Here is a 16,640-nt window from a genome sequence, read left to right as displayed (position 1 = left end):
TTTTCTATGTTTCTTTTCAGGTACCATACCTTGGTCATATATATGCAATCTTAAGCTTCATTTACTGGACCATGATATTTACATACTAATATGCTAACATTAGAGCTACTGCCAATTGTGATGCGTCTTCCTTATGAGATACATATACCCTAACATTTGGCTGGACTTCATTTCTTAAATTTATCATGATTATACTTTAAATTGGAAATTGAGGAGTTTCATTGACAGAAAGATGGTCCAAAACTTTTCAGAACTATTTTACACTAGGAACCCAAATCCAGATTTATTTAATAATTTTTCAAAAGAGAAAGATAGTCAAAAGAAAAATAAAACAATATGAACAGCAACTACATGTGGTTTTTTAACTTAAAGCATTCATATTCAAGAAAAATGTTTTAATCACTGGACAGAAATATTGGGAGATTAGATCCCTTACCGAAGGATAACACCTCAGTTTTCCTATTAATTTCTTGACAATATACCAAAAAGTGATAGTAAAATCACTGGGACATCAAGAAAAATATATCAACTAATTTTTAAAATCTTCTTAAAATAATTACTCTCCCCCAAATACATTACATCTTTATTGCAAAACCACAGGATTATCACCTAAGACATTTGTCACTCTGCATTTAAATTTTGTTATTGTATGCCAGTGGCTTGAATGATGTATAGACCAATTCCTGTTCTGTTATAATGTTTTGCACCGTGACTCCAGATAACTGCAAAAAAGAAAACCAACCCAAAGTCCAACCCCACCTTTTAAAGATATTGCTCAGCAAGCTATCTGATGCCAGGTCTTTAAAAGTAAAGCATTTCTCTTCATGACTGAGTCACTTCCAAACAAACCATGCACATTACAAAAAGAAAGAGTCATGCTTTGCAGTGCAATATTTTACAAACAGTTTTAATGTTCACTGACAATTGCAGAAGATCAATTTTTTATGACCTGCAAATTACTCTCAAAACTTTATCCTTTCTCTTCTGACCCAATCTCACCTTGCAAGAAATCTCACCACAACTGCCTTGCAATATGCACTACAGTTTAACTGAATTTTTCGAGAGACAGTTCTTGAATGCAGATTTCCTGATTATAGGAGGAAAATGTAAAGGTAAGTAATTTTAGGCTTCTTAAGTAACAAATTGTTTTTTGTATCAGGTAATAGTTATTATTTTAATTATACCTATTGCTTTTATTATTTCTAATTGTACAAGTTATATTTATTATATTATTTTAAAATATTATTTGTACTTATGCTATTTATTATTAAAGGCACTGAAACAGTAACATGCTTAAGCTTCTATGCTCAGTTGTGTTATAGAATCTAATAACTTCAATTAAATGAATTATATACAAGAAAAATCAGCTATCCAGGAATAAGGACCTCTTTGTTAATCTTGCCTGAAGGCTTCAACTATGATTTTTTCAGGTAACTTTGGAGAAATAGAATTGAAAGCTCTGTTGAAGTCTTCGAAAGTCAAAAAAGCCTTTTAAATCAAGCTCAAGCAAGAGACAAACAAAAAAAAATAAATGAAAGTTGGTTTTTTTATTACTCAATACAATTATGGTTGCATGCGAGCTAATCAACTTACATTTCTGGAATTATTGTGCACTCTTTAAGTTACTGCATTTGAAAAATATTTTAGGATGTCTACATTATGGACAAACAATCTAAAAAAGATTTTATACTGACAATTCCTTTTTGCCACTGTGAATCCTGGTCAAAAGTACTGTGTCAACAACATCTACAACCCTCTTCTTTAAGTTTTAATTTTAAAATTAGACATTTTGAACTGAAAATTTCAGATTTTTAAAACATTAAAAATAGACTCTAAAATACACAAAGTTACATTTAAAGCATAATTTTCATTGACATCTTAGTTACTGTGAGCATTGTGTTTCAAAAATTTTCTTTCACAAAAAAATTCTCCTTCAGTTTAATCCTGCTGCTGACTTAAGATCATTAATACTTTATTTTACAGCAATATCAATTGATCAGTCACTTTAGCTATGAATTCACTTCCAGATCCAACTGGAAAATAAAATATCTCAACCAGGACTATCACAGATTGTGTGCAGCAGATAGCAAGACAAACAAAGCACAGTGTTTGAAACAGTTAAGTCCTTTGAAATAACTCACTAAAAATAACACTTCAAAAGGTACTTTTAGTTCATAGCAGAAAGCTGAGTGGCTGCTTATCCTATCATCCCAACATCTGATCTGCCATATGTTTCACTTTCCCTCTTTTCAAGGACCTTAGTCCTATCTCAAGGTTAGGAAGGAAAAAGCAAAGAAACATCCGAATCTCCATCACCTCAGAGGTTCCTGATGAAGTTCTCTTTTTCTTTTTCAGTTTGTTGATGGGAGATCCTCAGCTGTCCAGCAGGAATGAAAAAGAATATTACCATATCTAATTACCAACAAGAACAAGAAAAAAAATCCTTGTTGTTTTGGTTTCCCTTTTTTGGTTCATAAGAAGTAAAAAAGATCTAGAGTCATCACCAGGGTCAGAAATCCATAAAATATGTGGCATAAATATGTGAGTGGAGATACACGAGTACGAGTAACAGAGACATAATGAGAGGCAGTAACATCAAGTAGGTAGGGTGAATGGCTAGAGATTTCTTTTAACAGCTGGAGTAGCTCATAGTGCAACAGACAATCCAGAGGTACCACCTACAACGCCACAGCCTAATGACCTTGACTTTATTTATAATGGTATCATCACAATGTTTGTTAGTCCAGTAACGTTGCTCTTTGCAGCATCCAGGACATCTCATCTTAATTTCTTTTTATTTCCTTCAGGTGTTATGTTTTGCTTAATTGTTTTAGAATTAAATTAATATTCCAATTATTTAGGAGAAAGAAATGTATCTTGCACATCAAAAGCTGTAAATATTTGTCTTGTTTCATTACTGTGTAACTGTGCAGTCTTCTTTGCACTCAACAGATTTAAAAAAAATTCAAATAATAGACCTAGTAAAACGTAAAATATGAAAACTCTGCAAAAAGAGTCAGTTCTTTCACCTTAAAGATATGTATGATTGTGATTTACTAATTATGAATACTTCTAATTATATAAATAAACAAAAAAATAAAACCAAAAGGATAGTCTTCAAAGTTAGATCGTGGCCATACAAACATTTCAATAGAGTTTAAGTTTTCTCACATATTTTCTGTACTTGTGTATAATGCTTTTGTTTACTTCGACTGTTTTCTTCTTGTTACCTTCCATCTCATGTTTCTTTGCACTGGAGAGAAACATGGACTTTTCTAAGTCAACAGCATTTGCATGCCATGGATAAAGATCCAGGCTGCATAAACAATCTATCTGGCATCACTCCCTGCAGTGAGAGAACTCTGAAATAATCTGTAACTTCAGATATACGTTCCTATGAAATTCATAATAAAATTGAATGTAAAAGTAGATTGGTTATTCCTCCTGTATACTGTATGAAAGTTTTTACTTGTACATTTCTCTTATCCTTTTAACAAACTGAAAATGAAAGAAACTGAAATACAAACCCAGTTTGCAATTTCTTAATTGACCATTTATTCTAAAATCAAAGTGAAACATTAACCATTAAGAAACAAAAATCTGCCCCCCAAGAGGTCAGGCCTCCCCATGAAACATGCAAAAATAGTGATATAAAAATTTTGCAGATACATATTTTTTTGACAAAATACATCCCACTTCAACTCAATATTTAAACAAAAAGAAACGCTCTTTTCTCATAACCTACAATATGCTAGTTTTAAACAATTTTGTTTTCCTTAGAAGGCAACATGACTGTATCCTGCAGGAATTTTTCTTTATCAAAAAACAAAACATAAGCTCTGCACTTATCTCTTTTGATTCATTCATATCCTATTCTTTCTGCAGTGGTTCAAAAGCATAACTCCTTCAGCTCCACCTGCTGTCTCAATTCAAACCTTAAACTTCAACCTTACGGATTTCCGGTATTTCCTTCCTTATTTCTTCTTGAAAAATCATATATTAAGATCTGTTACAGTCTCTGTTTCTGGGATTATGGAGTCTTGCTGCTTTCAACTGCTAGGTTCACTACATGCACAATTTCTTTAATAACTGATGTTGCCTAAACATACTGAACTTACTTGCATGAACAGCTTTCCATTCAATTGGATAACTATGGAAGTGAAACCATAAAAACCAGTATAAGCTTTTCACTTATTTTTTTTTCTCTTTCAGAGTAACATATGAGCGCAGAAAATTATAGCATACAATTTTCCTTTTATAGAATGACTCCTATAATAGAGTGCCGCCTATTCATTGATTTTGAGAGTTGGCAATTTATGTGCTACTAGAACAGGGCTGTAAAGCTATCTTGACACATAAAAAGGTCATCCTAAAAAATATGCAAGCCATAATCTATCTTCATATCTTAGTTCACTGGGGTTTTTTGTTCAGGCATTTACATGTGGTTGCTCTCTCGAAAAAAAAATCTGAGTAAAATCTTGATTCTGAATTTGTTGCCTGAATTAAAGATTTACAAGTAAGGGTATGGTTTAATGAACACGAGTTTTGGCATCAGTGCCAGAATAAAGAGAACTGACCTCCACAAGGCCCTTCAAATGTATTGATACAAATACTTGTTGGGCCATATGGCACAAGGGATGAAGAAACTTACTGATACAAGCAACCATATTTTTTTACCACTTCATTTTTTATATGAATCATTTCTCCAATAAGACTTGCCTTATGACCCCACAAACAGATGTATGTGCATAAGTGATAAGGTAAAGAACATTAAAAAAAAAACAGAACTGTATAAATGGAAGGGTTGTTACATGACATATTTATTGAACTGTGGTGTAAGACTCCAGTATTTGCTAAGACTCCAGTATTTGCTCAAGTAAACTGGGCACAGTATCAAGAAACTGTTAGAACCTTTTTCATCACTTACCAACTCCAACACTAAAAGTGACTTATAACTTTTCTCTATCAGTAATCTATGTTATGTTGCAATTAAAAACTGCCACTTGGAGAAGCAAGAATTAGCTCAGGTTAAATGTAACACAGAAGCACTAAATATTACAAAACTAAATGAAACCATATGATCCTTTTTCATATCCATGGTCAGCTCATTTATAGAAACCTAGAATCATTTAGGTTGAAAAAGGACATTAAGATCATGGAGTCTAACTTTAAACTTAGCACTGCCAAGTCCACCACTAAACCATGTCCCCATGAGCCACATCTACACCACTTTTAAATACCTCCAGGGATAGTGACTCCACCACTTTCCTGGACAGCGTGCTCCAATGCTAGACAAACCCTTCAGTAAGTTTTTCCTACTACCCAGTCTAAACCTTCCCTGTGCTACTTGAGGCCTTTTTCTCTTGTTCTATCACTTGTTACCTGGGAGGGGAGACTGACACTCACCTTGATACCACCTCCTTTCAGGAAGTTGTAGAGTAATAAAGTTTCCTCCCAGACTCCTTTTCTCCAAGCTAAACAACCCCAGTTCCCTCAGCCACTCCTTAGAAGACTTGTTCTCTAAAATCTTCACCAGCTTTGCTACCCTTCTCTGGACCCACTCCAGCACTTCAATCTCTCTCTTGCAGTGAGGGGCCCAGAACTGAGCACAGTATTTGAAGTGCAGCCTCACCAGTGCTAAGTACACGAGGATGATCACTTTCCTGGCCCTGCTGGTCCCACTGTTTCTGATGCAGACCAGGATGCCATTGGCCTTCTTGGCCACCAGGGTACAAGCTGTCTCACATTCAGACAGCTCTTGACCAACACCCCCCAGGTCTTTTTCCACCAAGCAGTTTTCCAGCCACTCTTCCACCACCTGTAGAATAGCATGGGGTTGCTGTGACCCTAGTGCAGGACTTGGCACTGAGCCTTGTTGAACTTCATATCATCACATACATTATTATTAGTCTACATCCAGTTCTTCAAAACTCTTGGGAGTCTAGGCTTAAGATGTTTTAAATTTATGAATGAAAAGGTGTAGGAGGCATTACTGAATCCATCTCTACCTTGAACATAGAAGATGTATCATGGATGTTTTCTACAGAAGTGGCAAATCTAAGCTCCTGCACAGTTTCCATTTTATAGCAATAGTATGTGATTTCACTACTCATAATAATATGATACTCTCATAATAATGCATACTACACAACAGTATCATCTGTAGCATTTATGTAAGGAACTATTTTATTCTAATTAAAACCAACTATTTTTCATTCAGTAAACTAAGTATATATATAGTCCTAATAGAATCCTAACCAATATAAAAATCTTAAACTAAGCATGCTTAAACAAACATGCTTAACTCTTTATAGATTGGAGGTCAACTACACACAAAAGAAGAGTAATATTCAAAATTAATTTTTGGAGCACCAACCCCCAGATTTGTTATTTCCTTTAAACAACAAAAGAACTTTCAATATTCGTATTGGAGATCAACTACTTCTTGAAGCCTAATTTGATCAAAATTTGTTCGGTAAACCTGCCTAAAATAAAAACTTTAATAAAAAAAGTAGAGAATAAAAAATTAGAAGGAAATGCAAAAAATCTGTTTGCATCATACAGCTTCTACAACTATCCTGAAACCAACTCATTACTGCCTGTCGTGGTTTAAACCAAATCCGCACAGTTCGCTCACTCACTCCCCCCCTTGCTCCCCCAACTCCCAGAGAGTTAGGAAGGAGAATCTGAAGAATGTAGCCCCCACAGATTGAGATAAGAACGGTTTAATAGCTAAGGTGTAACACAAATCACTACTGCTACTACTACTACAAATAATAATGATACAGCCAATAACAAGTGAAGAGAATACAACACCTCACCAGCCACCGCCCCATAACTCACCCCATCCTGCCCGACTGAGCACCGACTGATACCTCCTCCATCCCCCCAGAGCTCCAGCCCTTCCAGGTCTCTCCCGGTTACATCCTGGGTATGACGTGCTATGGTATGGAATACCTCTTTGGCCAGCCTGGGTCAGGTGTCCTGTCTCTCCTTCCTCCCGGCCTCCCCTCCTCCCTGGCAGAGCATGAGCTCAGAAAAGGCCTTGGACAAAACCAAACATTTGAGCAGTAACTCAAAACACGCTTGCTATCAGCAAACGTTCTCAGCCTGAAAGTCAAAACACAGCACTGCACCAACTACCAAGGAGAAAAATTACTGCTACTGCTCAAACCAGGACACTGCCTCATCTACTATGTATCTCCTTTACTGTATTTCCATTGGATCTTACCTCACAATTTTATCTGATAGGAACATAGGAGTAACACATGTTGATTAGCATGTTACCAAGATTCATTAATAGCCACTAATACTAGTGTGTTACTAAGTTTTATTAATAGTAGAAAAGCAAAAAGCTAAATGACATGATGAAAACAGAAACTGAATTAGGAGGCGGCCAAGAGATCACTGGAAACATTCGAACAATGCAAGGAACAGAAAGGGAGCATATAGCTAAGAAAGCAGAGGTCCACTTTGGGCTACATTTATACTGCTTTTTAGCATGATGGACTGCTCATGAATCCAAACTCTCACATTTATATTATTAGAATACAAAACTGCACACAGTTGCAGTCCTGGGACAACTCAGATGAGAGGAGACCACACATCAGCAGCTTCTAATGCAACCTACAGACACTCTGTTCTGGAGAAGAGAGGAGCCAAACATGCCATGACCAGATAACCTAAGACTGCATGTTCTATTTGGTCTGCAACACTTTCCACATAGACTGTGTCAGGCATGCAAACAGACTAGGGAGTCCTTTTCAGAAAGCTTTGATAGGATATGCTAGAAGAGCAACTGGAAGTTGTAAGCAGCCCTGAGCTCAGATTGGTCTTCTGTACTCTGGATGTCAGGGTGCCCTGCTGTTGGCATCTTGTTCAGCAATAGATGCCAACCTACCAGTGTCCTGATATGAAGGTACAGAGTTGTGTCAGGGAAAACACTGGATGTTTTTGGGAGCTTGGCCTCCTAGGCACCATCCAGAGAGTACTTTCAGTTAGATCTAAATGCAACAGTACCAGGAACGAAACTTCAGCTGGAGAAATGACATATGCTAATGACTGCTATTCCTGCAGTACCCTTTTCATCACAAACATTTCACAACTGAACATGCTAGCTGAATGGCTATTGAAACATGAGATCATTTTAGATCAGTTCAAATAATTTTGAGGAAAAGGGGATCACTAAACCAAACTTCCAGAGGAAAAAAACGTTAGCCCCAGAGACACGATTCCCACAATGCTGATAGTTCCAAGAAATTATTATTTTTTTATATGCTAATAAATATATTAAATATAAATACAGTATCAGTTCAACAATTTGCTTGGTCTCTTTCTATTTTCATGTTTTCCCACCTACTTGTTTCAGAAGATTTAATTTTAAACAGTAGTAAGTTCAGAATCTCTATGAATAACCACATAAAAGTAATACTTTAGAAAAAATGAAATCGAATTGTTATAACAAATTATTTTGAAAAAGCGAGTAGGAAAGTGCTCAAATTCGCAGGTTCCACCTTCTCCAGTAAAGAGTTCGTGAGTGACATCTAGTGGGTAAACATAGTATTACCTTTAAATAATAGAAAAATGAAAAACATGCCCCCCCCCCCAAGATGCTGCAACAATTAACTAAACATGCTTGATTGCAGTTGATGATGCTAAGTAATTGCTATTTTTACTAAAAAAAAAAAAGTTAGTATATAGCGGAGTTGAGGATACTTAAGTAATGTGTGCACACCATTCCCTATTTCTGAGAAAACCTCTTGAAAATAGTCTCCTTGCCATGGCTGTTCTAGTGACTTCAAAGAAATACAAGAGCATTTACTATAATCTGGAATTTTAATAATATTGGCAAAATAAAATGCCTAATAACGTGCTTAAGAACTTCATGCTAACAATCAGCTTTTAGGATTGCAATTTCTGCATCTGGTTTCTGCTTGCTGCACAAAAAATTGTGTTTCTCAGGACTAGATTAAAAACCACCCAGATGTTGAAAGGAACACTCAAAAGGCCCAGCCATCAGCAAAAAAAAAAAAAAAAAAAAAAAGGCATGGCTGTGCCATAAACCATAGTTAAAGGACGTTAGTTAAAGGTACGAAGAAAAGTATCTGTCTACCAAGGGCTGTTCACAAAGAGTAGTCATTGGGCAAAAAGCAACAGCTGCTGGAATCGGGTCCACTTAAGGAGCTAGCAAAACCTAGACACAGAATCAGTCCTGGAACAAACCTTTTTAATTAAATTTTTTGCAGCTGCACAGACAAGATGGTCCACAGCCAGGTGGTCACAGCACTGCCTGCAGACACAGAAGGTGTGACTTGGCACCTTTTCAGGAAGAAATAACTAAACCTGAACCTCCTTTTTTCTCAGGAGTCCTCCACTTCAATTCTCTTTCCAAAAAGAGCCATCAGTGACTTATGCACAGAACCTGCTGTTGTTTGAATGCCTTAAGCATGTCTTGAGTATTCCTATTGGAAGAAACATTCAGGGAATGTAACAGAACAGCTGGTTTTTTTCATGAGGGTAAAAATAGACAGGAGAAAATAGATAAGGGGAAGCTGAGCATTTTTCAGATTCATAATTCAGCAGTTAAGACTCATTTCAGAAGTCTAAATAATTTTAGGCCTGGTGCTAGATTGAGAAAATGTTTACCCACAGCTGAAGTGGATCAGAGATGAATACTTTCACAGTTTAATAAAACATTTCTGTAGCTTTTACTTTTAATGATCATAGACAAAATTTTGTTTATGACCTTGTTAAGACTATTTTCTTAAAATAAGGATTTAAGTAAAAAAAATAAAATTAAAAAAGTAGTCATAAGTGGTCCTTGGGGAAGGAGATTGCTCAGATTGGAGAAGATGAATCATAATTTCTATGTTAAGTATACTTTTTAGTAAGTTGGTCAAGCTTGTAAGCTTGTGTTGACATGCCATGAGAAAGACAAACTCAGAGTGAGCTGTATTTACTCTGAAATCTTTCATGTTCTTCATGCTCCATCATTTGGAGTACTAGAGTAGAAATTTAACTTCCAGAATTACATGAAGCCATACAATTTATCCTGTATTTTCTTGTGAGTATACAAGATATTATTTCTCTCAATAAACCTTTTTTTTGTTAAGATTTTCATACAGCTATAGATTTTTATTAGAGAATGAAGACTAAAAATGCCCAACTGTTACTTGAAACCAAAAATGGCTAAGTTTTTGCGAACACATGTTTAATATTAGAACACACGGTAGTTTCAAATCTACTGACACCACTGAGTAAATAAATGGCGTGTACCACTAATAGAAACCAAGAACTGATCAATAACAAGCTCAGTCAGTCACTTATTTTATATATGTTGTATGAAATACATTGTGAAATACATCACGTATGAAATACAACGCATCCTTCTGCTCATCACAGGAAAGGTAGGGGTTTGATTACTTTCTTTTGAAATAAATAACTCCAGGAAGCTAGTTATTTCTGTTTGCCAAACCTTCAGTAATCCACTCCAATTAGTGTGGATCAGTTGGTACACAAAATTCATGACAGTGAGACATCTATATGAGCTGGATCTTCAGAACATAAATGAAAAGATGTGTACACCTTTAAATGTTCATAACCAAAAAACATTACTACAATACCTTTCAAGTCCTCTCTGATTAAATAGCCTTTGTTATCTTTGCCACATACTTGAAAAACCTACAGAAAGAGAGTTGCATTAAAAAACAATAAATCCAACCTAATGTTGTTTTACTTTGAATGACTGTACATTTATCTTGAATAATTGAAAAACTAAACCAGGCACTTGCTGAATAAACTATACTAGTTAAAAAAACCAAAATACTGAAGATTAGTTGCATCTCTGTCAGAACTCTATACATCTACCCTGTTATACTACCTGAAAATAGTCTGAGTCCATTTAATTTTTAAATGTTTAAGTTAAAATAAAATTTTCCTACTTCTACATCTTATGTGCTTATTATGAGAAAGCTTTTTGCAGACTTAGAATATATGGTACAGATTTCTAAAACAAAATTACATTAAATTTATTTCTGCAAGATCTTGATTTTTTTTTTTCCCTTGGAAAGTGCCAGGCATCTTTAATTTTCAGTTAAGTCTCTACATAGACAGGACCTGTGAGACTGGAATGTAAACATAGTCAGAAGCCATTAAATTTTCTGAAGTACTATTAGAAAACAGTGTTTCTAGAGTCTATATTAGACAAGAGATTATGTGCATACAAAACCATGCAACGTTCCTAAAAGGTTTTCCCACAGAAGACCTTCAGCAATGGTTATAATAAAACATTTCATCTCATAGTACCGAAGAGTATATCCACAGATTGTTTCAGGAAGAAGCATTAAGTGCAACTTTGCAAAAAGAACTAATACAATTCCACAAACAATCGTATATTTAATCAATGTATTCCTTGGTGTAGCTTGTTGTGTTTAAACCATGACACTTGCCCATTTTATTGCATACCGATATAAGACATTATTTGTCAACTGCAGTCACTGGCTTGTAACAAATTATAGTAATTAGAAGCAAACGCTAAAACAGTTAATTTTGGTGGGTAGAGCAAGCTTTGATGTACTTCATGCTCTTACTTGGATAAATTTTACACCTGTTTTCCTCCCACTTCCTTCTTGAGGTCACAACATAGTTATCTCATTAGCGGGACACTTCAGATACAGTAATTAACACCGAGCTGAATGACCAATTATGCAGATACTGCACCTGCCCTAATCTAATATTACGGTCAGATATTAATTTATTAGATTAATTCAGGTCACTAAGAGATTACTGCTTTGCCGGCGTAGCAGCATTGAGGAAAATACCAGAACTGTCTGAGCGACACCCGACACCCGCTAACCCCTGGCAGACCGGAAGAGCCCTTCAGGCCCCATGGGGCCCCACGGGACGGAGCCGCCGCTCCTCAGGCCCCTCACCGGCTCCGCTGCGGTAAGCGGCTGGGAGCCGCGGTCCTCCTTTGGGGGCGGCCGCGTCAGGCCCCGCGCTGCCTAGCAACCCTTGCGCCGCCGCTAACTCCCAAGCGCAGCGCGGGCGGCGATTGGCTAAAATCAAACGCGCGCCATTGGCTCTGGAGGAGGAGAGGGGCGGGGTTCCGTGGGGTAAAGGCGGGACTCGGCCTCCTTCTCCCCCTTCCGGGCTTGGAGCGGGCTGGAGGTGTCTGAGGTAGGAGGTGAGCTGTGGGCCACCCGGTGGTGCGGGCAGGGTTGGGCGCTGGCGGCTCAGCCGAGTCTCGGGTCTCACCAGGTCCCTGCTGCGGGGCCGAAGCGGCCCTTGGTGCCTTGGCTGGAGCGCTGGGTCGCTTTCCCTCAGCCGGTGGGCTGTCGCCGGCGGGCAGGGCGGTGTCAGCTGCTGGTCACGCTGCTCTCCCTGACTGCAGTTTCTGACTTTGCGGGGGGGTGTCGAGGCCGGCGAGAGCAGCGGTCCCGTCCATACGGCCCTCGGCGTTAGGGGTGGCGGCGCCAGGGCCGCTCACGCCTTCGGAGTAGAGGAGAGGCGCGGCGGAGGGCCTTGTGGGGGGCTGCGGGCCCAGACTCCTGGCCCCCAGGGGTAGCCGGAAAGAGCGAGCCTAACTCGGGCGCCTGTGTCTCCTCAGCAGAGCGCGCTGGACTTCCCGCCCCCTCTCTCCCGCCTCGAGCGTTAGGGTCGGTGTGAGAAATACCTGCATTATGCAAATTGCTCTTTCGACTTCAGAAATGCTTTCCTGTACGTGCCCCTATCTAGCCCGTTTTCCATGTGCGGGTTTCTATATTGGCTGCTTCCCACTTGATGGTTGCTCCCACTGCACATGCTTCTTTGTTTCCTGTGCACAAGTAAGGAACCAATAAGCCTTGTACACTGTAAGTTTCCCTAGTCAGTGGTCACATGGAGATTCTGCTATATATAAAAAGCACAGTTCCTCAGTAATAAGTGAAACAGACCTGAGCATAGCAAGAATGCACGTTTTTTGTGGTTTTGTTTTTATTTATTTATTTTTTTAATCCCTAGGAACATGCTTCAGGAAGGTGCTCATGGAAAATGGACAGTGTCTAGCAGTGATGAAAGTACTGAGGAAAATTCTGACAGTGAAAAACCATCTACATCTTCAGTATTGGATTCTGTACATGACACAACAAGTGGACCACAGTATCCATGCTCTGAAGCAAGGAAAACTGCTCACAAGAGGAAAGCTTCTCCCCTGAAGTTCAGTGATAAAAGCTTTTCTGCAGAAGCACCTTCAGCAGGAAAACAGAGAGCTAGCCAAGAAGGCTCAGGCTGGTGTCTTTCTAGTAGTGATGAAGAGCCTGAAGATCAGAAAAAACATGCCCACAAAGAAACAACAGTGAAAGAAGAAAAAACTGCTGCACCTAAAGAACAGTCTCTGAAACTTTGCAAAGATGATGAACTCTCAGAGGTTCAGAAATCAGAGGAGTATTATGAAGCACCCAGTGAAACCCAAGATACCTGGGATTTGTTGAATGGAGGGAACCCCTTCAGGTTTTTTCTCACTAAAGTCAGAGGAATTCATCAGAGCTATAATTCTGGAGCCCTGCATATAAAAGGTGAATAAGTGGAGTCTACAGAAGTGGGCTTTTGGGAGACTTGTTTGCAAGCAAACACTTTTTTTTTACTTTAAGGGTGTTTTTAAATGCATATATTGCTTTGTGTGACTGAGGCTCCGTATCCTTAATGTCCAAGTTATAGAAATTGGTTGTTATCTTTGCCTTTCTTTTAGAAGTAGTGTATAAAGCATTAATTTGCTTATGCTGATTTTGTTGTAACTTCTGAGTTACGCTGCACAAATCTAATATGCATTTACTAAAGGCAAATAATATGGTGCTGCTTATCACTGCTTTCCTTGTGAGCTACTCTGGAGAAAAACTGCTTGCCTTTGTGGGTCTAAAAGGGGTGGTTTTCTTGAATGCCTAACTATTGTCCCTGAGGAGTTGCTTGCACTTGCCTTCATGCTGCTTAATGGTTTGGACTTAGTAATTCACTATTACTTGGTGCCATACAAAGTAGTACTTCAGAAGTCCTGCCCCTGGGATTCATGGGACCATTTCAGTTCAATTAGAAGTGAGTGTAAGTCATGATGGAGTGAAGTCTTTGGTGTGTAATACTGATGTTTCTGTAATGCTGTGCAGTTGTAGTTTGATGTATGGGGCAGCAGCTCTGTGCACCTGGAAACATCCTGTCATTCAGAAATGAAATGCCATATATCACAAGACAGAATCGGAAACAAGCATTCATAAGAAACTTACAGAAATACAGTAAAACGAGGCAGAAAAATTTTCTAGTCCTTTGAAGAACAATGAATGACTGAAGACCTGTACAATTTGGTTGTAGCTTTTCTTCAAGATCATGTGTTCTCTATGAACATTGATTATTGCTTGCATCTTGATGTCAGAGATCTCAGTTGCTTTGCTGCTGTATGTCTATCTGCTTTGTGACTTTATTGTGGCTTTTGGCCTGTTCTATTTTAGGAGTAGTTGTCCTGATAGGTGGTTAGTTGAGCTCATGGAGGGGTGAGGGTGTTTTTGTTTAACCAGCAAAACCAGATTTCTGTAGATATAGGGCATGAAATAGTTTGTCTATCCCATAAGGTGTTTGTAGATGATGTTTTCAAGTTGCTGCTGTGCTTCAGTTATTGAGGTTTGTTCTGTTTTAGTATGGATGATACACATGCCCTACAATCAGTCTGCAACAAGTCTTTGAGCATTAACTATGCTCTTATTGCTTTTACACAGTTCTTCAAGCCATCTCTATAGGGGAGAGAGTAGTTTGATGTTCCTTTCTCCATATGATCTTGGTCTTTCTCCTAATGAGTTTTTAAAGTTTGTTTTGTACTTTTGAGAGGATCAATGCTTTTTTTAAAACAGAAAACTGTAAGGGTTTTCACAGGAGAATCAGTGACCTGAATATTCTGAGCAATAAGTTTAATTGTGAATGTCTCTGTTAACACTTCACCTAGTGTGTCAACAACCTGGCACTAGTGGTAGTTTGCAAATCTGTTCAAGATGCAAAATGTTTACTTGAACCTATTTTACTGAATTGTATTTTGGTATTTTTAATAGATATCTTGTCTCCTCTTTTTGGGACTCTGGTTTCTTCTGCTCAGGTGAGTTTCCTGATTGCCAGATTGATTTCACTAGCTGATTTCACTTTATTGACAATAAGCTTGATAATCCATGTTTGTGCTTTGTAGTTATTAGCAAGGAACCTCGTTTAAAATAGAGAGGAAATTCTGTATTTTCAACTGTATAACAATTTATTGATATACAAAATCATCCCATTTTCTGCACAGATTTCAGTCAATTGTAAGAGTGCTTTCTCCCCATATTTTGGGGAATGTGCAGCTGAAAATGTGTATTTATGTGCAGGTGTTTTTTGTTTGCTTGTTTTTGTTTGTTTGGGCCTTTTTGCTTTTTAAAACTGCAATCTGGGAATATTTTTGTTATTGTATATCAGATTTTGTTGTCGTTCATGGAATAAGCACATGGCAAAGAGATGGTTCTTGAACCAAAGCTTTTGTATTATGTGCGATTCTTTTTTTTTTTCTCTGCATGATAAATTTTCTTAACACTAATACTCAAATTCATTCTAGAATTGAAACATGGAAGAAATCATGGCAAGTTAAGATGATTTTAGAACATTCTGTGCATGATATAAGTGGTATTGAATGATGACTTTAAGTAGAAAAGTTTTTTGCTGTAGTTAATTGTTCTGACAAATGATGCTTTTTCTTTGTAATGAATCTGTTTTCTTTTTCTTATGAACAAGTTTAACTACTGCATAGATGTGGCCTGGCTTGTGAGACAGTATCCGCAGGAATTCAGGTATGTTTATTTTACTAAGATGAAATGATACTTTACAAAACATTATGTTAATATTGACTGTTCATTGTAAGTGAACAATAAATACTTGTTTGCAGTTGCAAATTGTGTATGTGTAGACTTTTGGTTTTCCTTGTGTGCTTATTTCATGGTCATAGTTCTCTATGAATAGATTTCTTGCCTTTTTTCAAGACTTGTTAAATGATCAGAGTTCACTATGGCTGGCTTCTGATTTTTATTAACACTTAGCATGTCCTATTGTGGGCTACGATGGCAATGCTGTAGATTACCTGTAAAGAAAAAACAAGCAGCTTTTTGCTATACATTTTACTGAGCCAAGAGCAAGATAATGCAAGAGAAGGGAGAGAATGTAGAAAGGGCACAAGAAAGCTATGCAGAAATGATCAGGATGTCATGGATGGGTAGGGTTGGAGTTGCTAGATATTGGTCATGCAAGCAATTATGTTTGCTTTCTGATGGTTGGAACCTACTGCAGATGAAGTGAGTGTATGGCATACAGTTTTCTCTCCTTTACTCGCATTTTACTAGAAATGCGGTAGAACTGCAGTATTAGGAAGTGAACATGAAAGTGCTGCCAGAATAGACTTAGCCCCCTCCTTTTCCCTCTCATTCTTCCCATTTTCTCTTTAAGGTAACAGTGATTAAGTTGTTCTAGTTACACATTTTGTCTTATCAGTATTTCCAAGAGTTTTGTCTGTTTCCAGTTACACAAACAAGAGGGTTTTTTTGTTGTTCCCTCCCCCTGCCAAGTTTTCTAGTGTCTTTCTCTTAGAGGTTCTATTGTAGTTACTGCTT

The 16,640-nt window shown here is 37.7% G+C and overlaps 2 protein-coding genes across 3 annotated transcripts in view; one reads left to right on the top strand and one right to left on the bottom strand.

Annotated features, from left to right (window-relative positions):
• Positions 1–12,445, bottom strand: part of EFCAB11 (EF-hand calcium binding domain 11) — a 59,642-nt gene extending 47,197 nt beyond the window's left edge. Inside the window, exons 1-6 of the mRNA XM_034061304.1 lie at positions 12,387–12,445; positions 11,899–12,082; positions 10,583–10,680; positions 4,119–4,150; positions 2,875–2,978; positions 1,403–1,491 (exon numbers count right to left, since the gene is read on the bottom strand). Coding sequence (XP_033917195.1) covers positions 1,403–1,491; positions 2,875–2,978; positions 4,119–4,150; positions 10,583–10,680; positions 11,899–12,082; positions 12,387–12,445 — 566 coding nt within the window. The remainder of the gene's footprint in view (positions 1–1,402; positions 1,492–2,874; positions 2,979–4,118; positions 4,151–10,582; positions 10,681–11,898; positions 12,083–12,386) is intronic.
• Positions 12,125–16,640, top strand: part of TDP1 (tyrosyl-DNA phosphodiesterase 1) — a 47,181-nt gene continuing 42,665 nt past the window's right edge. Inside the window, exons 1-4 of one of the 2 annotated variants that reach the window (XM_031049428.2) lie at positions 12,125–12,177; positions 13,000–13,553; positions 15,066–15,109; positions 15,772–15,827. In XM_031049428.2, coding sequence (XP_030905288.2) covers positions 13,004–13,553; positions 15,066–15,109; positions 15,772–15,827 — 650 coding nt within the window. In that variant the 5' untranslated portion in view covers positions 12,125–12,177; positions 13,000–13,003. Of the gene's footprint in view, positions 12,185–12,999; positions 13,554–15,065; positions 15,110–15,771; positions 15,828–16,640 lie in introns of both variants that reach the window. The other variant, XM_005149499.3, reaches the window with a different exon arrangement.

This window comes from Melopsittacus undulatus, chromosome 4 (genome assembly GCF_012275295.1).
Source record: "Melopsittacus undulatus isolate bMelUnd1 chromosome 4, bMelUnd1.mat.Z, whole genome shotgun sequence".
Lineage (NCBI taxonomy): Eukaryota > Metazoa > Chordata > Aves > Psittaciformes > Psittaculidae > Melopsittacus > Melopsittacus undulatus.
This window is presented reverse-complemented; position numbering and strand designations above follow the sequence as displayed.